This window comes from Notolepis coatsorum (assembly GCF_963971535.1).
Source record: "Notolepis coatsorum genome assembly, chromosome: 1".
Taxonomy (NCBI): Eukaryota; Metazoa; Chordata; class Actinopteri; order Aulopiformes; family Paralepididae; genus Notolepis; species Notolepis coatsorum.
Genome location: NC_140165.1, coordinates 245,668,209 through 245,695,746, shown reverse-complemented (window position 1 = coordinate 245,695,746; position 27,538 = coordinate 245,668,209). Strand labels below are relative to the sequence as shown.

At 43.3% G+C, this 27,538-nt stretch overlaps 1 protein-coding gene across 2 annotated transcripts in view; it reads right to left on the bottom strand.

The window, feature by feature from the left end:
• Positions 1-850: 850 nt before the first annotated feature.
• coq8b (coenzyme Q8B) overlaps positions 851-27,538 on the bottom strand; it is a 68,501-nt gene continuing 41,813 nt past the window's right edge. For both annotated transcript variants that reach the window (XM_084335327.1, XM_084335328.1), the window contains exons 11-16: positions 25,727-25,820; positions 22,622-22,763; positions 21,355-21,462; positions 20,953-21,018; positions 18,942-19,028; positions 851-5,118 (exon numbers count right to left, since the gene is read on the bottom strand). In XM_084335327.1, the coding sequence (XP_084191453.1) occupies positions 4,828-5,118; positions 18,942-19,028; positions 20,953-21,018; positions 21,355-21,462; positions 22,622-22,763; positions 25,727-25,820 (788 nt within the window). In that variant the 3' untranslated portion in view covers positions 851-4,827. The remainder of the gene's footprint in view (positions 5,119-18,941; positions 19,029-20,952; positions 21,019-21,354; positions 21,463-22,621; positions 22,764-25,726; positions 25,821-27,538) is intronic.

The following is a 27,538-nucleotide window of genomic DNA, read 5'->3' as shown; positions in this document are numbered from 1 at the left end:
GCTAACGGGTGTCTTATAGCGAAGGTCATCAGTATCCAGGCAACAAGCTTCATCAGGTCCCCCAACGAGTTCAATGCGTCATTCCAGGAAAGGGCACTAATTACCATCTGCATGTTTAGATTTTACATTTAGCTGAGGCTTTTATCCAAAGCGACTTACAAGTTCTGTACAACAAGTCAGCAGGAAGGGTACAACTCTGGCAACAAAGGGTCAGTAAGATTGTTCGTCAAACAGTGTTGAACTTGAGTGCTGCAGTCCTGGGAGTGCATAGTAGTATAGACATAATACTAGCATAGTAGGTAGGTAGCAATATAGGCATAGTAGTATAGACATATTAGCATAGTAGGTAGTAATATAGACACAGTAGATTACTGTGCAAAGTATATAAAAGTATATAATAAGTTATTTATTTTCCATTTCATGTGGTTTAACTGAATGGCAGAGAATCCGGCGTTGCCTTGGTAACAAACTAGAAACAGTTCAGAGAAGAGGTTACTGTCATCAACCGACACATATTCACACAGCGGCCATTTTGCTCTTATGTCACACTCAGGTCTGGTTCCTTCCCGCCCGGTTCCCAGGGCCGTTCACACGGCAGGTATTTACCGGCACAGCGAACGGACTGATGCCGGTCTAGCGTGGCGCTGGGCGGTCAACGCAAGGCCAGCGTGGAGTGAGGATGGGGAGGGGGGGGCAGAGGGATCAAACACGGCCTCCAGACCTACTCCACGACGAGGCATTGCAACGGAAAGATCCAACATGTAAAGCGAGGAGAGGACCTTGGCACGCGGCATCGCCCCGGCACCTGCCGGAGATCAATCAGCGGTCTGGGAGGCTCTGCTTTCTCACGTTTAATTTCATGTTTTATAAAAACAAACACACAAAGCATAGCTCATTGCACCCATACAGTATATAGTTTGTGTGAATATATCATAAACGTGGAAACGTAACTTATGACAATATGAAAAGGTCTGTTGTGCCGACACACTTTGATGGAACAGTATACGTAATCAAATATTATCTTTGTGAGGTTGTTATACAATGGAAGACAAATCATGACTTTCAACTGTTTGGACTCTCTATGGCTAAATTCACACAGCAGGCAAAAGTGGCCCAAATGTTCTTTCTGATCATATCCGTTTCTTTCGTGACAGTGTGAACAGCACACATCTCATTGAATCTGATCTTTTTCAATTCTGATTTGGGCCACTTCCATAATGGGCTCCTAAATCAGATACGTTTTCTTTTGCAATGCGACCTCAGTCTGAAAAGTCACAAAGTCAGAATTCATGCAACTTTTGCGTCACTCCAGAAACTGTGACTTCAGTGTCCTCCGTGTTTACGTCCATCTTCTTTATTGTCCATTTTGTGAAACACACGGGTCAGTTCAGGAGCAGTGACCACTGAGCTCACACTGGAATCTGATATCGGCCACATTCTTTTAAATAATGCGAACAGACAAAACAATCTGAGCATTGAATCAGAATTAATCAAGAAAAGGCTTGCTGTGTGAACGTAGCCTTTCGCTGCCGTTTCAGCGACAGTCAAGGGAGCACTTCATTAACCCTTTCACTACCACAGGTAAGGTTAACCGTCTGTAGTGTGGTAGTGAAAGGGTTAACCTGTAGTGTGGCAGTGACAGGGTTAACCGTCTGTATTGTCACAGTGAAAGGGTTAACCCTTTGCCGTGTGGTAGTGAAAGGGTTAACTCAAAACTCAGCAGGAGAGGATACATGGCAGCATCACACCGGCATGAGAGCTGCATTCCCTTAACGGTTAAATAAGACACAAATAATAGACCCGTTTAGCTGGAAATATGGCTTAAAAGCTGAGGGTGGGCGTAATGAATGATAACCTACTCTTCAAGCTCGGGAAGCTCAGAGAGTAATCCTGTAAAACTTGCCATTTATGTGAAGTGAATGAGAAATTGCTATGCCATTATGTTTGGAAGCACATTATAAAGCTGTGTGTGCTGCATTTTATGACAGTAAGATGAGAGGGGGGGGGGGGGGGGGCACACACTAAAAGACAATACGATGTAAAAACCAGAGGACCAAAAGGATATTATTAGACATAAAGTACAAAATAAACACCCAAGACAGTAAACCTTTTTCCCCTTCAACGTACAGATCCAATGAGTAGTGTTGCTAATTCTCGCTATATATATATATATATATTTTATTTAACCTTTATTTTACCAGGTAGTCACTTGAGATCAAAGATCTCTTTTTCGAGCAAGACCTGGGCCCTGTTCCTCGTACCTGGCTAACTGAGTTAGCCGGATAATTTTCAGCATAGCTTGCCTTAAGCCAGACATTTCCGTTCCCCGACGTCGGATTTTCTAAGTCGCTATGGCAACAGATCCAAAAGTTTGAACCTGGTCGAGGGCAGGGTTAAGTTCAGTTAGCTGGATAAACTGCATGGCCACACCCTCGCAAAGAAATGCCAGCTCGTTTCCTGAAATAATTATCACAGTGTAGATTCTATTATACCATTCTGAATTATGTTTTTGTGCTTCGTTTTTCTAGAGGGGGCTTTTGAAATGTAAAATAATAGACCTAAAATGCTGATACTAAATTTACTTTGTCCTATATAATGCACGTCATAGTTATACGGATACGCCGCTCGCGACACAGTTATTTTAATAACGGACTAAATGGATCATTGCAAATGTGAATCCTGCTGGGATATTTTTAATGAATGAAACCTATCGGGCGTTTGGCTCTGATTAGTTTAATATTCTTCACTGTGTATTTGCTTAACGGAGCGCCCGGATTGTGTTTCATTCAAGCATACATGAAGCGTGGATTGTGAATATGAATTATGAGGAATCTGAATCTGTGGATTGTTTAATTGTATCACTGTCACTGTGACAGTGTCACACGTTATTGTGATATTGTAACTGGGTTTAAAATATATGAGGAGATGCGCTGTTTGATGGATTTGATGACGTGACGTGACTTGATAAATTGAATGAGCCTTTGACGTTTTTGATTAATGAATTTGAGAAAATGCATTTATCTTTTCAAGCACCGTTATCTGATGATGAACATGAGTCACTGGTATAAACCAAAGGGTAATCAATTCAATGCATGTATGGATGATGTCCGAAAAACAGATTAAAACCTGATTAATAGTGAAACTGCAAGCCTCCCTCCAAGCCTCTCGTTGGGAACCATGTATTTATATAGTACCTATAATACCTAAGCACATACAGTACAGATATCCTCATAATATAATTCGTATCAATTAGATATACTATTTGGGCTTGTTTTTATCCTTATTCTGAAAGAGTTGAACTAATTATTTTCGCTAGCAAGATCTCATTTGATTATTCATTCCATTAAGCCTGCTGCCAGCAGCACATTTAAATAAATATAATCTGATTGATTGGGGTAATGAGGGACTTAAAATGTGCCTATAGATTATGCATTTAACTTGTCGGCGAGGCTATTGAGCCGTACTGTATTGTACCCATTCTGCAATCTTGTTAATAAAGTTTTAAATCAATCAATCAATGCCGTTAGAAAATCAGGATTTCTGCGATCGACATCTGCTGTCTTTTCAGGTGAGGCGCCTGCACGCAATTATCCTGAGTATCAAGTCTGGTTTGAATTAACGAGACTGAATCAGCCTTCGAGGAACAGGGAAAGCCCGGATTCAAACATCGGGTTAATTGAATCTGGATAATGGGACTTTTGATCGACTTAGTTGAACCAGGTAGGGCCCAGGCCAAAATGGCAGCAAAACAAAAACAAACATAAGAATACACAAAACACAGACAGAGACATAAAAGGCAAAGTGGGGCAAGCGGATACATTTGAGCTGCAGCAAACAAGATTGAATGGGATTGGGGGAGATTGGAGGGTAGGGTAAAAAGGTAGAAAGAGGAAGGAAGGTGATGCTTTGCAGGAGGTTGCTCACAACAGAGTTAGACGGCAGCATCGGTGCTATTTACTGTACTTTCTTTGTGCAAACAGGGACTTAGATTCAGTCGCCGACCGCTGTGTGAACGAGGACCCCTTCATCCGAGGAGAGTCCAGGCGACAGTGTGGGCGGGCTGCGTAGTGGTCGGTCCTGTCTCTTCACGCGGGGCGGTGCGTGACGGGTCCTCCGACACTGAGAGAGAGCTGAGCTGAGCTGTACCGGGAGAGGTCCACACCCTGGCCTGCACCTGAGGGACTCCTGGAGTCCAGGCCCCGTCTGTAGCAAGACCGCGTCCCTTTTGTCCCTTTAGATCAAATAGGATTCAAGCCTCAAAAGTCTATGAAAAGTCTATGGCCAGGCCTCAGCTCTATTAGGCAGCGTGTGTGTGTGTGTGTGTGTGTGTGTGTGTGTGTGTGTGTGTGTGTGTGTGTATGTCTGTGTGTGTGTGTGTGTGTGTGTGTGTGTGTGCCCTCAACAGGCCTGCCCCGACTGCTTCCGCTGGTTGTAGATGTGTGTGTGTCTCTCTGTGTGTGTGTGTCTCTGTGTGTGTGTGTGTGTGTGTCTGTCTCTGTGTGTGTCAGCCCTCCTCAGGCCTGCCCCGCCTCCCTCCGCTGGTTGTAGATGTGTGTGTGTACGTCTCTGTGTGTCTGTGTGTGTGTGTCTCTGTGTGTGTGTGTGTGTGTCTGTGTGTGTGTCTGCCCTCATCAGGCCTGCCCCGCCTGCCTATGCTGGTTGTAGGCATGGTAGATGTGTGTGTGTCTCTGTGTGTGTGTGTGTCTCTGTGTGTGTCTGCCCTCATCAGGCCTGCCCCGCCTCCCTCCGCCGGTTGTAGGCGTGGTAGATGTGTGTGTGTATGTCTCTGTGTGTGTGTGTGTCTCTCTGTGTGTGTGTCTGCCCCCCTCAGGCCTGCCCCGCCTCCCTCCGCCGGTTGTAGGCGTGGTAGATGTCCAGGAACATGTCGCGGCAGGCGATGCGCGCGCCCAGCCGGGAGCAGATGAGGAAGGAGCCGGCCATCTTGCGGTGCAGGGAGTAGGTCTCCTCCGGCGGGGGCGTGAGGCGGTGCCGCAGCAGGGCGGGCACCAGGCTCTGGATGCGCTGCGTGGTGCTCTGGGTGCTGAAGTCGAACGGCTCCGCGGAGGCGAAGGCCTCGCCCAAGATCATCACCGCCTCCACGTGCGCCTCCTGGAAGGCCTGGGGGAGGAGGAGGAGGAGGGGGGGAGAGGGGGAGGAGGGGGGGAGAGGGGGAGGAGGAGGGGGGGGGGGGAGGAGGAGGAGGGGGAGGAGGAGCCATTAGTACAGGTTACCTGGCAGGTGTGTGTGTGTGTGTAGAATAGAATAGAATAGAAATCATTTAATAATCCTGAGGGAAATTCGGCACTACAGATCGCTCACATTGAACAACAATAAACATTTAGGTAGTCAATAGGACAAAAATAGGAATAATAATATAATAATATTAAAAATAAGAATAAAATAGAATAAAGAATAAAATACGGTCCAGTATCTACATTATGGTATGTATATATAATATATACATTCAAAAATCTTGAATATACAACTATCCAGCCAAAAATATACAGTAAAATGTACAGTAATAAGTGTAACATTTTTAAAGTATCCAGTAAGATTTCGCCAGGCTGTACTGTCACCCAGTGTGTGTGTGGCCCACATCTCCAATAGAAAGGTGTATTAAGCCCCAGTATATCAAGTCAGTTTGATAAGCCCATCACTCAGTGGTCTGCTCGTCTGACATCAAACAGCGTCCTGCAATGCCTTGACACTCAAACCCCAGTGAATCTAAAAGAGTTGTATCAAGAGACCTGCTATACCGTTTGCTCGTTCCGACCCCCTCCGGCAAGATGTTGATCATTGGTAGAGGTTGCGAGATCTATATTTTATTTATAACAAGGAAGATTTATTTGATAAGTCTGTCCTTAGTAAATCTACTTGAGTGTAAATCTAGGTTTGTCATCAATCAAGTGATTATCCCTCCCTCATTTGTCAAAGGCGCCGGTGAGAGTTCATCTCGGAGCTTAAATGAGTGAGGTAATCTCTTTCTAAATGCTTGCTGTCTGTATAATCCCCTTTTGCATTGAATACAAATAGATTACAGATTCTTATTTACTTCTTTTGCTATTTTTAGAGAAAAGACTGACATCTGTACCCATTACACCTAAGATCTATACATAATAAATGAAGTAGATCCATGCCGCGTTTCTGCCGGGTTTCTAACCTACTGACAATATTTTTTAAATGTTATTCTCTTTGAGAGATAAGCTGTAATCTAACATTTAGACAGTGACAGAATACTATTTTAGGAGCTAATGAATAGTTAGACAGGCTAAAAAAACAGTGACAGATACCATCATAGGGAAAGTATCTTCTCAAAACGACCTTTCATTCAAGTCTCAATTACACCGCATGACTTTGAATCAGGTGCTAAAAAGTAGAAATGATATTATAGCTTACCAGTATTTCTTAGAAAAAGTAACACGAAGAAAAGATATTTAGTTTCAAAAAGTTTTAATTAAAAATTACAAGAGCTACAAAAAGAAATGCACAATTCATCATAGTATACTTCAGGAGGGGGCGGAGCTGAGCGATCATGGAGTAGACGTGTTTCACATGAGCTCCCTTCTACCGTGCTGAATATACGTTTCTCCCCATTAGTCTTTATTTTATTTTTATTTGTTTTTTATCTGTTTGCTAGGTCGTCGTGTTTAGTATACTGTCATCGACTTTTTTCGACTTTCTGCGATGACGGGGGTGGAAACCAGAGCCATGAGCGCCCCAACCAGCAAACCACCACCACCGGGCCTGGCCGCATCGTCGCCCGGTGTCGGGGAGATAAGTGAAGCTGTGCTCTTGGTCATGACCAAGCTACACGCAGACTCTGAGGCACGCGTCGCTGAAGCACAGAAGAAAGTGTTGGCGGATTTTTGTGTCAACCTCCATCGTGAGATATCAGAAGAAATACGGCTGGCGGTAGTCCCGCTGACAGACAGGATGGAGTCGATGCACGCTGCCTCCTCGGCTAATGCTAACGAACTAGCCATGCTAACGACGGAGGTATCATTACAGTGCGAGAAGATGGCGGGTCTCGAATCCGCCCTGCTGGCTAGGCAGGCTGAAGTCAACAAACTACAGTCGGCAATGGAGGAGATGCAGTCCCGGGATAAACGCCACAACGTCAGGATTGTTGGAGTACCGGAGGCCAGCGGTGAAGGCCGTCTCTCTGAGACCATGCCCGAACTGCTGCAGAAAATACTAGGGACGGACGTCCTCCCTTCGCCTCCTGTCTGTGAATCGGCCTACAGGGCGGGCAGGTTTTCTCCCGGCGTGAACAAAGAGCCGAGGCCCATCATAGTCAAGCTGAACAGGCTTCAGCAGAGAGAACTCATCATGCGGTCGGCTCGTACCAGAAGGGGTAATCTGAGGCTTGGCGATCACAAAGTGGCCATTTTCGAAGACTTTACGCCGGAGGTTCAAGCACAGAGAGGCGAATACAAGGTGGTCCTGTCTAAGCTATGGAAACTAGGCCTGAGGCCCACGTTATTCGCTCCCGCGAAATTATCTGTGTTGGAGAAGGTCGATGGTCAGCGTTCATTTTGGTCGTTGGTTAAAGCGAAGGAATATCTCGCGGGGATACCCGAGACTGTTGCTTGATATCTATGTCGGGTGAGTGACTTGGCGGTGTGGGCCTATATACATTGATTAGGCCGACTATTCACAAATACTTGCTGTCATGCCCAGACATGCTAACTGCCCACTGCCCATCCAACTAGCGGGGCTTCCCAATGACTTCTGTTACTTGCTAAAGCTGACCTCATGGTCGTACTTGTGTATCGCCTCTTTGGAAGCTAACGAGCTAGCTGAACAATGTACATAATAGGCTAACGTGCTATCCGGATTCATCACTAGCTTACGCGCTAGCCTCGGGCTAGCTAGCGGGCTTCGTCTATCGTCTGCGCTGAGACATTCGAGACCCGTTAATATTTACGCACTTTGGTTGTTGTTGCTGTTTAAGTGCAATCGGCTTGCACAATTCAACGGTGATGGGGTCCTTAACTAACTGCTGGTATGCTGTTATTTTTATATCCAGGCTGTTTTGAGCTTTGGGCTCCGGTAGGAGAAGATCGGTTGAATATATATATAAACAAGATATGATAACAGGTTGTGTCAGGTATTGCTTTTTACCATCCCCGGGTTGATGAATGTGTTTAATTTTAATTCTACTCTTACATAGGTTATGTCATTCCAGCCGTGGTGCCTGATCAGAGGGGAACTTACAGGTGTACACTCTGACCATAACCCCCTTTTCCCCTTCCTCTTATCATCGTTGTTTAAATGACATTTGTTTGCACAATTTACCTGGAACCCGATCCTACCTTAAACTATATGCTGGTATGCTCTAATTTAATTTTGTTTTGAATTTTCCTTTATCCATTGGTACTATTACATGGCGACGTTGATGCGCAGACTCGGAAATAGATGGTTGCAGGGTTGATGTTGAGTTGTTATAATAATGACTATTTTTTATTTTCTCCTTTTCCATTATAGTTATCTCATGTTAGGGCCAAGGCTCACGGTGGTTTTCGACCGATATCTTTATTGAAACAATGTATGATAACAGGTGGTGTCAGGTGTTGCCTATTACCATCCCCGGATTAATGAATGTGTTTAATTCTATTCTTACATAGGTTATGTCATTTCAGCCGTTGTGCCTGATCAGAGGGACTGCTACAGGGGTGCACTTTGACCATAACCCTTTTTTTCCCTTTCTTATTATTGTCATTGTTTAATTGACATTGTTCACACAATTTTGCACAATTAACCTGTGACCCGATCCTGCCTTAGACTATCGGCTGGGATGCTTTAATTTAATTTTGTTTTGAATTTTCCTGTACCCATTTGGGCTATAACATTGCGACGTTGAAGCGCAGATTCGGAAATAGATGGTTGCAGGTTGATGTGGAGTTATTATTTAATAATGGCTATTTTTACCATTATGGTTGTCTCATGTTGGGGCCAAGGCTCAGGTGGTTTTCGACCGATATCTTTATTGTATTTTATTTTTATTATTATTTGTGTTTATTGGACTAGTGGGGGTTTACTCAGGGGTTTATCTAGAGGGGGGTTGGAGTGGGGAGCGTCTTATTGGATCCATGTCTCTAGTGGGAAGTGATAGGAAGATAACCATCCTCAGTGGATGGGGCATAGGGTGGGGATTGGAGAGTGGGTATAGGAGGGCTTATAATAGGACGGGTGGGTTAGGGTTTAGAGTAGAAGGAGGGGGGGTTGTAGCTGGGGTGGTATTTTTATGTGTTTTATGTACTGTTGTCTTATATGTGTGTAATTGTTCCTCCTCTGAACTCCTGGGATTGACCGTCTGGGCCCGCCTGGATCAGCGCCTCTGTACTCAGCCTGGCTGCACTGGTATGTTCTCTACGCATTTAGACAAGCTCGACCATGGCTAAATTGAATATTTTAATTTGGAACGCAGGAGGGCTTAACGCCCCACACAAGCGTGCCAGTGTCCTTTGGCTATTGAAGAGGAGAAATATTGACCTTGCTCTCCTTAGTGAGACGCATTTATTGGTAGGTGACGTGTCAAGACTGGCAAATCGGCAATATCACGTTATCTCCTCATCCTCAGCCGATGATAAGACGAAAGGAGTAGTCATAGTTACAAGACGTAACCTTGATATCAAAGTCTTGGATGTATGGTCGGACACGGAGGGAAGGATTACTATAGCAAAAGTTGAATTCTCGCATAGGAAGATGGCTATAATAGCATTGTATGCTCCTAACACATTTGATTCAGCGTTCTATAATACAATCACGAAGAATATGTTGGAACTTAATGGATACGCTCTCATTGTGGGTGGCGATTTTAATGCGTGCTGGGATGCGGAGATGGATAGGTCCGGGCCCTCTGAAACGAGCGACCAAAAACGGGCCTCTAAGGCCCTTAGGATGTGGGCCAAGGACACGGGGCTCACAGACCTTTGGCGCTTATCCAACCCCACCCTCAAAGATTACTCTCACCTGTCAGCCAGACACAAAAGCTTCTCTCGAATTGACTATGCATTCGCGTCCCCTAATATGTTTGATAGTTTCGATGTCTCATTGGTTCCCTTGGCTCTCTCAGACCACAAGGGGATTTTCCTTACGGCAACCTTTGGCAGGCTCTCCGCAAGAGCTCCCAGATGGCGTTTTAATTCGACCTTGCTAAAGAACGATGACTTCTGTTCTGAGTTCAGGAGTAAACTAGCTGAATTTTTGCAGATCAACGTTGGCACAGTAGAAGACCCTAGGGTCCTGTGGAAAGCATTGAAAGGATTTATCAGGGGTCGTATGTCACACTATTTGCCTCCAATTTGCGAAAATCCCGGTCAAAAAAGCTAGAAGGACTGGAATCATTATATGCGGACCTATACGCATCCTTGCAAACTAACTATAATGAACGACTAAACACACAACGTAAGATAGTCAAAAAAGAAATAAACTCCATACTTAAACAACAGTCTGAGTTCTTGATCCATAGGACAAGACAAAATTACTACTTTCACGGCTCCAGACCTAGCCATCTATTGGCAATGAAAATACGCTCAAATGATCATTTCTCGGATATCCCCTCGATTAGGACGAGCCAGGGTGCAGTCACTACTGATTCGAAAAAGATCAATGACACTTTTAAAGAGTTTTACTCACAGTTATATAGCTCAGAGGGTAATCTTGATGACTCTAAATTTGAATCGTTCATTGGTGGGCTTGAGATACCCCACATTTCTGAGGAAGAGGCCAAGGAACTGGGGAGACCGATTACTCTCGTGGAATTGAGGGAGACGATTGTTGAAATGCAGAGGGGTAAGGCACCAGGCTGGGATGGTATTCCACCCGAAGTGTATTTAGCTTTCTGGGACCAACTGGGTCCATTGATGCTCGATATGATCAATTACGCTATCGAACAAGGGGAGTTCTCAAGAGATGTCAATATGGCGTTGATTTCTTTACTTCTCAAGAAGGACAAAGATCCCAATGATTGTGGTAGCTATAGACCCTTGAGTCTTCTCGGGGCCGATTTAAAAGTGTTTGCCAAGGTGCTGGCCCGTCGCCTGCAGAGATTTATGTCTGTATTGGTACACTGCGATCAAACTGGTTTTATCCCGGGGCGTCTGGCTGCAGATAATCTTAGGAGGCTGTTGCATGTAATCGATAACAGTAAAGACAATACAACTCCATCCACAGTTCTGTCTTTGGATGCCATGAAGGCGTTTGACAGACTTGAGTGGTCATACCTGTGGAAGGTACTTGAGGTCATGGGTCTTGGGAAGAGTTTTATTCATATGATTAAAGTCCTGTATGCCTCGCCGTCTGCGATGATACTGACAGGCAAAAACTGTTCCACACTCTTTCCGGTCTCCAGATCTTCTAGACAGGGTTGTCCTCTGAGTCCAGGACTGTTCGCGCTTTCCCTCGAACTTTTGGCCCAATTTATTAGGCAATCGGAGGACATCGTCCCCATAATGGTCAATAATACTCCACACAAAATTGCTCTCTACGCGGATGACCTGCTGATTTTCATGGACGACCCCTCCCGGTCGGCCACAAAATTATTGAGGATAATCGACGACTTTGGTAAATTGTCAGGCTTTAAGATTAACTGGAACAAATCAGCCTGCCTACCTCTTAATGAGCTGGCCAAGGCGGTACGACTACCAGCTGATATCCCCATAGTAGAACATTTTAAATACTTGGGCATAGAGATATTCCCCACGCTGAACCAAACTACTAAGTACAACTTCACGGGTACTTATGATAAAATACGCCAGGATCTAGACAGGTGGTCGTCCCTTCCTAACTCCTTACAAGCCCGGGCTTCCATAATCAAAATGAACATCCTGCCTAGGATAAATTGTATTAGCTCAATGCTCCCCCTGCCCCCTCCAATAGACCACTGGCGCAAGGTACAATCGATGGTATCTAAGTTTATCTGGAATAACAAACGCCCGAGAATCAAAAGGGCTACTACTCAACGTAGAAAACAAGATGGGGGCCTCGCAATCCCTGATTTTAAACTTTATTTCTGGTCCTTTTCACTGAGACCTCTGATGTGCTGGCTAGACCCTGTAGAGGCTGTATCGTGGCGCTCCTTAGAAGCGGCGGCGGTATCTCCGCTAAGATTGCAGGATGTGGTGTACTCCACTGTCTCTATTTCGAAATGCCGGCTGAGGTATGGACCGATCATAACTCACGTGATCCAAACGTGGCGTAATGTACAGAGGTCGTGTGGGGTTAAATGCCCATGGCACCTGGACTCTCCAATTTTTAATAACCAGCAATTACTTGTAGGGCACAAGCCGGTTAATATTCCTCAATGGCAAAGGAGGGGAGTGCATACTCTGGAGGATATTTATGATAAGAACGGCCTCCGTGCGTTTCAGGACTTAAGAGAATTTTATGATCTTCCCGGCGAGTCCTTCTTTCTTTACCTTCAACTAAGGTCAGCACTGAGGGCGCATGGCGTACCGTGGGCTCAAGCTTTGCACCCACACCCCTTCCTCAGGCTCATAGTGGACAGAACGACATCCAGAGGGTTTGTCTCAGACTTTTATACGCTATTAATTCAATCCACGTATAAAAATGTATCATTGGATACAATCTGGCGTGTGGATATCCCGGAGTTGGACCCCGAGTTTGACTGGGGCATGTTTGGGCAAATGTGGCATTATCTTCCCGCAACCCCAATCACCAGCAAATTAATTTTAATTATATTCATAGGACCTATCTTACACCTAGGAAGCTATATGCTATGGGACTGATAACCGACTCTCGGTGCACTTTGTGCTCTCAAAAGGCCACTGGCACTTATATGCATATGTATTGGGATTGCCCACCAGTGGCCCGTTTCTGGAGGTCAATAACGGACAAACTTTCAGATCTGTGTGGCTTAACTATCCCATTCACAGCTGTTACGCTACTCCTGAACGATATAACGACACTACCCGCGTCCGTACAACTGAAAAGGGTTGTCCTAGCGGGCGTCACAGCAGCGAAGAAGCTTATAGCAATGAGATGGAAGGAGCCTGAGAAGCTTACAATGATTAACTGGTCCCTAACTCTATTGGATGTGATTTATCTTGAGATATCCACGGCTCGGGTGATTGGGGTAGGGCAGGCTGGCATTGACCTGTGGTTCGCAGCAGCTGAGAAGGTAAAGACCGCCGTGTGCGGCTGAGCGGGGTTGGGGCGCTTGATCGGGGGGGTCCGGCGGTCTCTGGGGAGGGGGAGGAGGAAATGTCTTGTCTGTCTTGGTTTTTGTCTTGTCCTTCTTAACTTTGACTGGGGGAATTTTAGGGGGGGTTGATATTTAGCTACTCTGCGCTATATGTCAATTCACATGCTATCTCCCCAAGGGACTAATATTGGCAGACTGATTGACCTGTCAACCAACCTGGAGGAAGATTTTCTTTCTTTTTACACTTTACCTTCTGCGAGTTTGGCAGTCTTGAACATGTGTAAGGGACCTAGGCTATCTACAGTAAATCTGCGGCAACACTCTCGTAAACAATCTGTGAAGTCACTCCACTTTGTAAAGGTGGGGAAAGGTTGGCATGTTTGAAAACCTTTTTGTTATTGAAATAGCCATCTATATTGATAGGTTGGACGCTGTTTCTTTTTCTTTTTGTCTTTATAATTTATTATTCTGTATTATTCTGTATTATTATCGGTGGTTATCCTCCTGTGAAGTTATGTTTTTTGTTACTGTGGTTATTGTGTTGTCTTGTTTCATGCGATTAATAATAAAAAAATTTGATCAAAAAAAAAAAGTATACTTCAGGAGAGAAAGGGCCCGAAGTCAAAATGTAAAAAGTCAAAAAGATCTTCAAAATCTAAAGAGTATACTTCCTAGGGAGGTTTACTCAAAATGTTCCAGGCCATGCCCCATTACACCGCTCGACATTTCCTGGCTTAAAAAAATCAGCTCGACGAGACTGAAGCTGTGACTTTTATACACAGGTCCGTAGCGTCATATAGTAGGCACAGTAAAACCCTCCTCCTTCCAACTTGTATCTTTGCCATTGGCTCCTGTCTACTCCACCAGCCAATCAACACACAATTCAGCAAGGATGAACTCTCCTCCCCTTCTAGTTGTTACAGTAACTGGGGAAGTAACGGATTACTTCTTTTGGGAAAAACCCCATTACGTCACTTAAACATGTATGCATGTCTGCAATGGTCCAAATTCTACAGAAAACAGATATAGCATATATATACATGTACAATTCAATACTCATATACTTAAACACTGATTGATATGCCCACACATCATATATGTATTTTGTAGTTTAAAGTATAATATGTATGTATATTTTTGTATTATAATGTATAATAGTTCTCTGCCTCCTAACTGCAAGGGTTAACTCTGCAGGCTCCTCTGGTCGGAGCTGTCTCCAAGGCCACATTCCTAGCTCCACTAACAGTAAGATAAGAAGACGAGGAAGACTTTCCACTCTGACTGTGCAGCCCAGCCCAGACACAGTGTACACCTAGATTTAAAACAGATATATACAATAAACATATGCTTAGATTTAAAACAGATATATACAATAAACATATGCTTAATCCTTTACATCATACAATTGACGGGGAGAACAGGATGTCATAATAAAAAGGGTCACTTCGTGGCACTTCAACACCGCCTCTGTCATCTTGGTCGGTCACTTTCCACTGTCTTAATAGCGTCTGTACGGGGGTCGAGATGGCAATTACGGGGTCACGATGGCTGTGACTCAACAAAAGGCTAAACAGTTAGCAAGGTATTGCTCTATATCTGCTATTATTGCTCTATTTGGAGACAGAGTTGCTTTTTGTACCCATAGAGTAGATATAGTTTTACGGTAACGCTATTGTATCTGTTAACCCACATTTGAAACATCCTCTGTTAACACTTTGCATGCCACGCCCGAGATTTCTCGGGTTTACCCCCCGCGGGTTGAATGCCCATCACGAGAATATTCGGTTTATTAATTTTTTTTTGTTATTAGCGATCTGAAATCATATTGCATCAAGCGAGTCTACCGTTGGAGATCCAGTCACCCCTGGCGCTCAGATGTGAAAAAAGCGCCCCCTATCGTCTCCCAGATGGTAAATCACCCTTTTGGATTGGACTCAATGAAAATGAAACCCGCACTCCACATTTTACTTCTCACTCATGTAACCGGGGTCTACCAGCTTCACTCTGGAGCCTCGGAGCCGCGGGGAATATGTGTTTTACTGTATACATGATGGATCAATCAAATGAGCGATTTTTTCGAATGGCGATCAGGAATTGGAATAATCCATTTGGATACCATCTGATCTCAGGTAAGGAATCTATGTTATCAGTATTAGGATAATCAGACCCGTTTTCACGGATATATAAGCTTTTATGTGATTATGGTGATAGGCTGTTTGACTCTGCTCGCGGTCAGGAAATAGGAGAATCGATTTTCAACTGGCGGCACGAGCGTGCATGCGTACACATATACTATCGATCATCTAGCGTTTATTTGAAAACGATTCATAAATAGGCCGAAAAATTACAACGTTCTAGAATATTCCAGTAAAAGGCGATTATCATAGAATGTGTTGTTTTTCCCGTGAAAACGAGTGATTTTCAAAATGCTATCGAACGGAAATGAAGCGATAAAAAAACAATCTGCTACGACAATGTTGACTGGAAAATGAGTCTTTGTTAAGCGACGGGCAGATTAGACACATAGCCATAATTTAAAACATAGATTAGGCGATATTAACGTTAACATTGGAGTGGATGTGGGCATTCAAGGGGGTAAAAAGGAAAACACGGCTGGCTCTCAAAGTGTTAATATTGTATATGTAAGATGGGTGCTGCAGTCACAAACGTAACTGAATGACTCCCAATGAGTTAGTTATGTGTGCGTATCTGTGTGTGCGTATGTGTCTGTATATGTGTGTGTCTGTATGTGTGTGTCAGAAATGCCCTATTCACAAAGTACAAAACAAGTGTGTGAATTCATCTTGAGGACGTTTTCAAAAGCTAGTCCTGCTAGTATCACAGCACACAATGGGTTAAGTACATCTCTACCTCATTTTAGCATTTTGTTTGCATTTTGCGTTTTGTACATTGTATATTTTGTATAGTGTTTGGTCTTATTATTTTAAAATGTTTCTTCTGTAAGAAGCACAATCTTAGGAGGCTCATACAGAACCAAGCACTTCACTGTAATGTACATGATGTAGCTTTTATGTGACAAATAAAACAAAACTTGAGACTTGAAGTAACTGAGCGCCACGGTGAGAACCCTTTCACTACCACACTACAGACGGTTAACCTTTCACTACCACACTACAGACGGTTAACCTTTCACTACCACAGTACAGAAGGTTAACCTCTCACTACCACAGTACAGAAGGTTAACCTTTCACTACCCACACTACAGACGGTTAACCTTCTATATTGTTGCAGTGAAAGGCTTAACCCTTCTATATTGTTGCAGTGAAAGGCTTAACCCTTTGGTAGTGTTGTAGTCAAAGGGTTAACATTCTGCTCTATCCGAGCGCTGAGCAGCCGCCATCGAACACGGAAAATTACCCACCCACGTTTGACGGGCGTGAGAGTGTCCGCGTAGGATGATCCATTTAATCCGTTTCATAGTGAGCCCGGTCAGAAAGTGCTCAGCAACGCTCCGAGTGGCTCAGAGTGAGCGGAACTGAGCAATCGGTTATGTTAGCTTCTCCGCTGTGAGCGAAGCTGAGCTGCTTGGTTACTTAACGGACACAATGGCCACGTTTACAACCCAGCTACTCAAACAAACTGCTTCTGGATAAACACAATGAACCATAGAAAATGGTAAATCCCCAGACATCATATTTATGACCCTTGATAGGCAAAATTTATTTGCTTGATTCATTTACATTGGCCGCTTGCGCGCAGTGACGCCGAGTCAACGTGCGTTAAGGACTAGCGCCCAGGTTTGGAGGTAGGTAGATTTCTGAGAGTGACGTCAATCACAAACGAGGGGGGAGAAAGAATAGCATGCACAAAACAATGATTTATATACTATATTAACGTTATTGTGCATTTTAATAGTAATTATTATTCATTTTAAACATGTTTAGTTTATTTTTAGGGCTTCAAAATATCTAAAATAAAAAACACAAGTTCTTCTTCTCCTCTCTCTCAATCAGGGGGGGCGGCGCCCCAGCGCCCCCTATCGGCCGGCCGCCACTGTCTTTATGCCTGAGTTAGCAGAGACAGAAATAAATGAACCTCCTTATGCCCGAGTTAGCAGAGACAGAAATAAATTAACCTCCTTATGCCTGAGTTAGCAGAGACAGAAATAAATGAACCTCCTTATGCCTGAGTTAGCAAAGACAGAAATAAATTAACTTCCTTATGCCTGAGTTAGAAGAGACAGAAATAAATTAACTTCCTTATGCCTGAGTTAGAAGAGACAGAAATAAATTAACCTCCTTATGCCTGAGTTAGAAGAGACAGAAATAAATTAACCTCCTTATGCCTGAGTTAGAAGAGACAGAAATAAATTAACCTCCTTATGCCTGAGTTAGAAGAGACAGAAATAAATTAACCTCCTCATGCCCGAGTTAGCAGAGACAGAAATAAATTAACCTCCTTATGCCCGAGTTAGCAGAGACAGAAATAAATGTACTTCCTTATGCCTGAGTTAGAAGAGACAGAAATAAATTAACCTCTTTATGCCCGAGTTAGAAGAGACAGAAATAAATTAACCTCTTTATGCCTGAGTTAGAAGAGACAGAAATAAATTAACCTCCTTATGCCCGAGTTAGCAGAGACAGAAATAAATTAACCTCCTCATGCCCGAGTTAGCAGAGACAGAAATAAATTAACCTCCTCATGCCTGAGTTAGAAGAGACAGAAATAAATTAACCTCCTTATGCCTGAGTTAAAAGAGACAGAAATAAATTAACTTCCTTATGCCTGAGTTAGCAGAGACAGAAATAAATTAACCTCCTTATGCCCGAGTTAGAAGAGACAGAAATAAATTAACCTCCTCATGCCTGAGTTAGAAGAGACAGAAATAAATTAACCTCCTTATGCCCGAGTTAGCAGAGACAGAAATAAATTAACCTCCTTATGCCCGAGTTAGCAGAGACAGAAATAAATTAACCTCCTCATGCCTGAGTTAGCAGAGACAGAAATAAATTAACCTCCTCATGCCTGAGTTAGAAGAGACAGAAATAAATTAACCTCCTTATGCCCGAGTTAGAAGAGACAGAAATAAATTAACCTCCTCATGCCTGAGTTAGAAGAGACAGAAATAAATTAACCTCCTCATGCCTGAGTTAAAAGAGACAGAAATAAATTAACCTCCTCATGCCTGAGTTAGAAGAGACAGAAATAAATTAACTTCCTTATGCCCGAGTTAGCAGAGACAGAAATAAATTAACCTCCTTATGCCCGAGTTAGCAGAGACAGAAATAAATTAACCTCCTTATGCCCGAGTTAGCAGAGACAGAAATAAATTAACCTCCTTATGCCCGAGTTAGAAGAGACAGAAATAAATTAACCTCCTTATGCCTGAGTTAGAAGAGACAGAAATAAATTAACTTCCTTATGCCCGAGTTAGAAGAGACAGAAATAAATTAACTTCCTTATGCCTGAGTTAGCAGACAGAAATAAATTAACCTCCTCATGCCTGAGTTAGAAGAGACAGAAATAAATTAACCTCCTCATGCCTGAGTTAGAAGAGACAGAAATAAATTAGCCTCCTCATGCCTGAGTTAGAAGAGACAGAAATAAATTAACCTCCTCATGCCTGAGTTAGAAGAGACAGAAATAAATTAGCCTCCTCATGCCTGAGTTAGAAGAGACAGAAATAAATTAGCCTCCTCATGCCTGAGTTAGCAGAGACACAAATAAATGAGCCTCTTTATGGCTGAGTTAGCAGAGACACAAATAAATGAGCCTCTTTATGGCTGAGTTAGCAGAGACACAAATACTCTACCTTCGTCTCGAAGCCCGTCAGGAACTTCAGGTCCGTGGATTTAGAGAGAACAGCGGCCCGATCACCCACAGAAGCCGCGTGCACCACCTACACACACACACACACACACACACACACACACACACACACACACACACACACACACACACACACACACACACACACACACACACACACACACACACACACACACACACACACACACACACACACACACACACACACACACACACACACACACACACACACACACACACACACACGGTTTCTAACAGCGGTGTGATTCAAGCACTAGAGAGAGGATATTGGGACTTGAATATACAAATGGGTTTTGATTTGATCTTGTATATTTGATATACTGTATATATATTTATTCTTACCGTATATATACATCTATCCACATTTGTCTGTACAGTACACATACCAGCATATAATCCTTTTTACATATCTGTAGATACTATATCTATATCTGTACATATCCCTTATGACTTACTACCATAGTGTCTTTATACCTGTATCACTGTACATATTAATACAAAAACTCTCATTTGTATTTCATACCCAATTGAATCACCTGTACATTGTATATTACTATTGCGCTTTACTATTACATTTTGCTTGTTGGATGCTAAACTTCTTTTTGTTGTACTGAACTTGTGCTGTATGATGACAATACATTTGAATCTAATCGAATCTAATACAGTAATCACGTTTCAATAAGGGACTGTCAAGCAGTTAATGATATACTAATAATTTCTACTAAACAGAAATAATGAGGACCATTTTATAACAGTGGAATCAAGTCACTAGAAGGAAGGAAGGAATGAGATAACACTTGACAGTAGTTCACCAGTGGAAATACTCAGCAGTTTATAAGACCCTAATCATTTCTACTGAATACTAAAACTTAAAGGTGCTATAGATAACATTGAGCCACTAGATGTCGCACTAGAGCACCAGCAGGTCAGCATGTCTTAACTAACAGCACGTTTAAACAATCAGGTGCAATCCACATGGGGAAATGGGAAGTAGGGAGGGGATACATGCACGCAACATGTAAACAACACATTTTGGACCCGCCAATTCATAAATCAATCATTTCTTTGACCATTGTATTCTTTATCAAAAAGTGGGCGGGCCTCCTCTTCCGGTTAGAAGAGACCAGAATTAGTTTATTCATAAAAGGCTTTCCCCAGAATTACTTTAATACCCAACAACAAAGAGACTTTCCCTGAGCAGCTGAATTCGAAACTGTCATAGTCACAGCACGAGCGTACTTCACTCCCCCTCCTTTTCCCCTCACATTCACCACACACTCCTCTCCATCCTCCCTTCCATCCACCATGCACTCCTCTTCATCCTCCTTTCCATCCACCACGCACTCCTCCTCATCCTCCCTTCCACCACGGAAGCCTCACGCCCTTATATGGCCAGCATCCCTTCACTTCCCGTCACTCAGCCCAGCTGCACTTCATCCCCCTGATTCACACGCTGTCAGGCACCTCACTCCTCACAGCTGTATCCCATCCCCCGTTGATGAAGACCCTACTTCTACCGGACGACGCTGACCAGAAGTCGTTGTGGTGTTAGTATCACTACCTAGGTACGACGTCTCGGCCTGAAGCCCTACTAACCTGCTCTTGTGATTATTCCTTGCTCTAATCTGTTTCTCTTGTGCCCAGGACCCCCGTTCCAGTGCACCTTCCTGCCTGCCTGCTTGCTCTCTCTCCCGACACAGACCTGTGTCTTCTGCCCACAGCTGCACTGGGAGTGCACCTGTCCTCACCCCCCAAGAACATTCTAACCCCTGTCTGTTGCACATTCCTGATGTAATACTTGTCTGCTTGGGAGATACCATTAAAACCCCTTGAAACGCTCCATTCTCCTCTCCTGTGTTCAGCGATTGGGCTGTGTTCAAAACCCACTTCTTACAGAAACTTGACAGAAACTATGAACACTGGAACATAATCACTCATAAGTGCATTTGTTTTTTTGACCGGCCGACCCATACCTGTATGTATTCATCTGTGAAGGATTCTGGGTAACCTCTGCAGGCTCCGAAGTCCAACAGAATGATCTAGTGATGAAACAAATGACGTTGAATACAGTAATAAATGGTCTGTTCACTCGGTACATCCACTAGGAGATGAGATGTGCTGTAGAGACTGATGACAAACCAAGGCCATGAATCAATGTCATGTTTGCTCTTCAGGGGTTTGTGTTTGTCTGAGTGGTTGACTATAAGCATGACCTTTCTCTCTGCATGCCCATTTGTACAGCACTGTCCTCCACTGTGTGTGTGTGTGTGTGTGTGTGTGTGTGTGTAGGGTGCATGTGTGTGTGTGTGCGTGTGTGTGTGTGTGTGTGTGTGTGTGTGTAGGGTGCGTGTGTGTGTGTGCGTGTGCACCCTCACCTTGTCGGTCTCAGCATTGTAGAAGAAGTTGGCCCAGTTTGGGTCTGTCTGCATGAACCTGAACTCATACAGCTCTCTGAGACACAACTGGAGGATTTTAAAACAGATCTGGAGAGGAGAGGAGAGGAGAGGAGAGGAGAGAAAAGAAGAGGCGATGAGAGAAGATAAAATGAGGAGAGGAGAAGGATGAGGAGAGCAGGGGAGAGAAGAGAAAAGGAGGAGAGGAAGAAGAGGAGAGAATAGAAGAGAAGATGAGAGAAGAGAAAAGGAGGAAAGGAGAAAGATGAGAGGAGAGGAGAGAAAATAAAAGAAGATGAGAGAAGAGACAAGGAAGAGAGGAGAAATATGAGAGGGGAGGAAGAGGAGAGGGAAGAGAAGGGGGCACAGGAAAGGAGAGGAAGCAAAGAGGGCAGAGGGGAGAAGAGAAGAGAAGAGAAGAGAAGAGAACAGAACAAGCAGAAACAGCCTCAATATATTTGTATCACCTGAATGGAGAACTGAGAAGAATACAAAGAAAACCTCAAGGCTGCAACACTACTTAAAGAAATATATAGTCCAGCTCCAAGTGGACTCTATTCATACTCTCTATAGACCTCTTTGGCTTCTACTGTGCTGGTCCAAGGCAATAGAGTGATCCAATGGAACCTCAGCTTCAGACATTATCTCCATATCTACTGTACTCTAATGTCATCTAATCTAATGTAATCTACTCGATACAGGATCCACCACTAACCTGGCTGATTGATTCCAGGTTCGGGAGACGGCACAGTGCCATCTACTCTACTCTACTCTACTCTACTCTACTCTACTCTACTCTACTCCAGTCCACATCCTGGCCCTGATATCAAATAAGGCTGGTAGGATCTAGCCTCACCTGGAGGTCCAGTGCTATATCATCTTCTGTACCTAAGGCTGGTAGGATCTAGCCTCACCTGCAGGTCCAGTGCTATATCATCTTCTGTACCTAAGGCTGGTAGGATCTAGCCTCACCTGCAGGTCCAGTGCTATATCATCTTCTGTACCTAAGGCTGGTAGGATCTAGCCTCACCTGCAGGTCCAGTGCTATATCATCTTCTGTACCTAAGGCTGGTAGGATCTAGCCTCACCTGCAGGTCCAGTGCTATATCATCTTCTGTACCTAAGGCTGGTAGGATCTAGCCTCACCTGGAGGTCCAGTGCTATATCATCTTCTGTACCTAAGGCTGGTAGGATCTAGCCTCACCTGGAGGTCCAGTGCTATATCATCTTCTCTACCTAAGGCTGGTACCTGGTTCCTGGTCTCCTGGTCCAGGTCCACACAGCGGTCCAGGGGGACTCCGTGCACCAGCTCCATGGTCAGCACCCGGTGTCCCGACAGCTCATCGATCACCACTGGAACCTCGAAGAACTCATCTCCCTCCAACAGCGACCTGAGGATCACAGGCAACAGTCAGACAACACACTTCAGGTAGCTGCTCCCAAGAAGGTGCTCTCATTGTTCTGTCACCAGATGATGCATAACAGCTAACTAGCCAAGTAAAGCAGGAGGGAAGCAGACTGGAGACTGAAGCTGGTTAGAGAAGCAGACAGGAGACTAGGGCTGTTTTAAATACTTCGAAGCTTCAAAGCTTTGTTCGATGGGCATGGGATTTTTTTTTTTGCAAAATCAACTCTGCCTCTCTTTGTTAACTACAACAAGCAATGCTATTTGTTATTTAAGATGAGGTCAGACTTGGCACTGACATACGTGTTCATTGTGCTGCTTTTATAAAGCCTCAAATGACGGCTTACAATATTTCATGAAAGCAGTGTTTTGTTTGTCTAAGATTTAAAAAGGTTTAAACTTTACAGCACTGACAAAGTTGAACAAAGTGTTGTAAAAGTCCCACAACACAAAAAATAATAATAATAATAATAAAAAAAAAAAAAATTATCTCGAAGCTTCGAATTAAAATCGAATCTCGGCCCCGAGGCTTCGAATTCCAAAAAAAATCGAAGGTCAGCCCTACAGGAGACTGAAGCTGGTTAGAGAAGCAGCCAGGAGACTGAAGCTGGTTAGAGGAGCAGACAGGAGACTGAGAGACCATGTATACATGCACCCTAAGACCTAGTATTAACCATGTTCTAACCATGTATACATGCACCCTAAGACCTAGTATTAACCATGTTCTAACCATGTATACATGCACCCTAAGACCTAGTATTAACCATGTTCTAACCATGTATACATGTGCCCTAAGAACTAATATGAACCATGTTCTAACCATGTATACATGCACCCTAAGACCTAGTATTAACCATGTTCTAACCATGTATACATGCGCCCTAAGAACTAATATTAACCATGTTCTAACCATGTATACATGCGCCCTAAGACCTAGTATTAACCATGTTCTAACCATGTATACATGCACCCTAAGAACTAGTATTAAAACATTTCTAACCATGTATACTTGCGCTTTAAGAACTAGTATTAAACATTTTCTAACAAACTAGGGAGAGAAAACAGAATAAGGTTGTCATCCTTGTGAAAATAAACCTTACATACAAGTCAGAACCCAGAGAGAACGAGGGGAACAACACAGTATGCATGTTAACCACTCAGCCTAGCTAGCTGCTTGCTAGTTTCAACACAGTATGCATGTTAACTACCCAGCCTAGCTAGCTGCTTGCTAGTTTCAACACAGTATGCATGTTAACTACCCAGCCTAGCTAGCTACTTGCTAGTTTCAACACAGTATGCATGTTAACCACTCAGCCTAGCTAGCTACTTGCTAGTTTCAACACAGTATGTGTTGTGAAGGATCAGATTAAACCGAATATGTATATTTATTTATATATATATATTTAATTGTATTTGTATATCGTTTGATATCCCCTGTATATTCCTTGTACAATATGCATTGAATATCCCCGTTTCTACTAAACAGCCCATAATAGTTTCATTCTACCATTGGACTAGAACCTGGCGCCAGGTTGCCATACCCCTAGGTTCAAGTTCAATCGTGCCGCCTAACATGTCGAGGCAGCCCCCGGTTCCGCGCAGTAATATGCCGGGCGAAATACGTGTGGTACTATTTGTTCATAGCGCATATATATATGGCGCTCGTAAAGTAGAACTTTCTTTTAGTCCAGTTCTTTACCCTCCAACAGAGTGACAGACGCAAAAGCCTCCCCACGAAGCACGTGCGGTGTAGTAGGGCCTACTTGGCCCAGAATAGGCATTGAGATATCGTGTAGATTAATAGTTGAATGGTCATAGTTTGGCACCATACCGTCGAGTTGGACGTATTCTATTAAGCTAATAATAGTCTATTTATGTATGGTGCATCGTTCGGTTCGAGTTCTACAGATATCAGTACCCCCATCGTTCCTGACGTTATCTGGACGCTTATCCAGGCTGGTCAGACCCCTAGTGGTGATTGCATCCGAGGAGCTCCGGGTCAAGAGCGACTGGACCTGTATATTGGATTACTCTACCCGACGACGGCGAGCCTTCCACGGCTCTTGGATTATGCTTTATGTGCTTTGATTATTCCATGGATAAAGGCCAACACTGTCGAGTGTTGGAATTACCCCCCGGAGAGGACTACAGGTGAGGCGGCGCTCTACACGTGAGGTCGCACCACGTCTCTCCGTTGTGGACCGGCAGATACCGTTCCACAGAGGGTCCAGCTGTGTTCGTCTACGGCCCCAGGTTCTGTGGGCACTGGGTCTAAGACTTTGGATTCTCCCAAGACACCGTCGGCCAGATGGGATACCGCCAGCGACTTCTCTAACCCCCCCCTCCTACTGTCTTACAACCAGCGGGACCCCCCCCCCCCTTAGTGTATCCAGCTATAATTATTTAAGTACTATCGCTATCGTTTCCTAAATATTCCAGGTTGTATACTTACTCCCTGCGCAACCAGAGATTGGACATTCAATGTTGATTTACCTACGAATACTCATTTGCCATAAAAGTGCATACTTAACATTTCAAATCATAAATGTAATTAAGTGAATATTGTGTACACCCTTTGCTGTATTAAATATTCGATTTGGTCCATTTGTGTTGGTTCGTTTCATCAGGTGGGAAAGTGTTCATCATACTTATATCTTGTACTGGGTGGCCAGAAGTTAAAGTACATGAGGTAGTGGTATTAAATATCATATCTAACAATACAGTCAGGGAATTGTACCCCTCAGCTACAGTATGCATGTTAACCACTCAGCCTAGCTAGCTACTGGCTAGTTTCAACACAGTATGCATGTTAACCACTCAGCCTAACTAGCTACTTGCTAGTTTCAACACAGCTCTTGTTGTTTTCAATGAGAAGGAGTGGTGTTTATATAGTAATGCCATAGTGAAATAGGGGAATTCAAAGGGATTGTTGTTTGATGCTAAACACACCTGAATTTCTTGGCACATTCCGCTTCTCTCTTGTAGTCACACTCCCAGGACAGCTCTCTCTGAAGCACCTCTAGACTGCTGTCTGCAAACAGACCTGCATGCAAACAAACAGACAGATAAACATATAAACAACACCACCTAGGAAACACTACGACCTTCTGTGCCGTGTTCAGAGACGACCGCGTATTACTAGTTTACTGTAAGTGCAATATGAGAAGACTCACCGGACCGGTTCACAAGCATTAATGAATAGCATTGGTAAATAGACTGCATTTATATATATCCAAAGCACACACTGCCGGTAACCTCCAGAATACCAAGCGACCGCTCTACCTCCTGGGTCACTGTTGCCCCCAGTGATGACAAGAAATTATCTTTAATAATGGTCCCAGTGTTTCTCATACATGGGTCTAATCGTGGGGAGGCCAACACACTGTCAGAGACGGCCACCACAAATAGATTTCCTAAACAGTCACCTAGGTGAACAGCACTTATATATAATACACTACTGCATTAATACACTAATACACTACTGCACTAATACACTAATATATTACTGCACTAATACACTACTGCACTAATACAATACTATACTACTGCACTAATACACTACTGCACTAATACAATACTATACTACTGCACTAATACACTACTGCACTAATACAATACTATACTACTGCACTAATACACTAATATATTACTGCACTAATACACTACTGCACTAATACACTACTGCACTAATACACTACTGCACTAATACAATACTATACTACTGCACTAATACACTACTGCACTAATACACTACTGCACTAATACACTAATACACTACTGCACTAATACAATAATACACTACTGCACTAATACACTACTGCACTAATACAATAATACACTACTGCACTAATACACTACTGCACTAATACACTAATATACTACTGCACTAATACACTACTGCACTAATACACTAATACACTAATACACTACTGCACTAATATACTACTGCACTAATACACTACTGCACTAATACAATACTATACTACTGCACTAATACACTACTGCACTAATACAATACTATACTACTGCACTAATACACTACTGCACTAATACACTACTGCACTAATACACTAATACACTAATACACTACTGCACTAATACAATAATACACTACTGCACTAATACACTACTGCACTAATACACTACTGCACTAATTCACTAATACACTAATACACTACTGCACTACTGCACTAATTCACTAATACACTAATACACTACTGCACTAATACACTAATACACTACTGCACTAATTCACTAATACACTAATACACGACTGCACTAATACACTAATACACTACTGCACTAATACACTACTGCACTAATACACTACTGCACTAATACACTACTGCACTAATACACTACTGCACTAATACACTACTGCACTAATACACTAATACAATACTATACTACTGCACTAATACACTACTGCACTAATACACTACTGCACTAATACAATACTATACTACTGCACTAATACACTACTATATTACTGCACTAATACACTACTGCACTAATACACTACTGCACTAATACAATACTGCACTAATACACTACTGCACTAATACACTACTGCACTAATATACTACTGCACTAATACTATACTACTGCACTAATACACTACTGCACTAATATACTACTGCACTAATACAATATTACTGCACTAATACACTACTGCACTAATACACTACTGCACTAATACAATACTATACTACTGCACTAATACAATACTATACTACTGCACTAATACAATACTATACTACT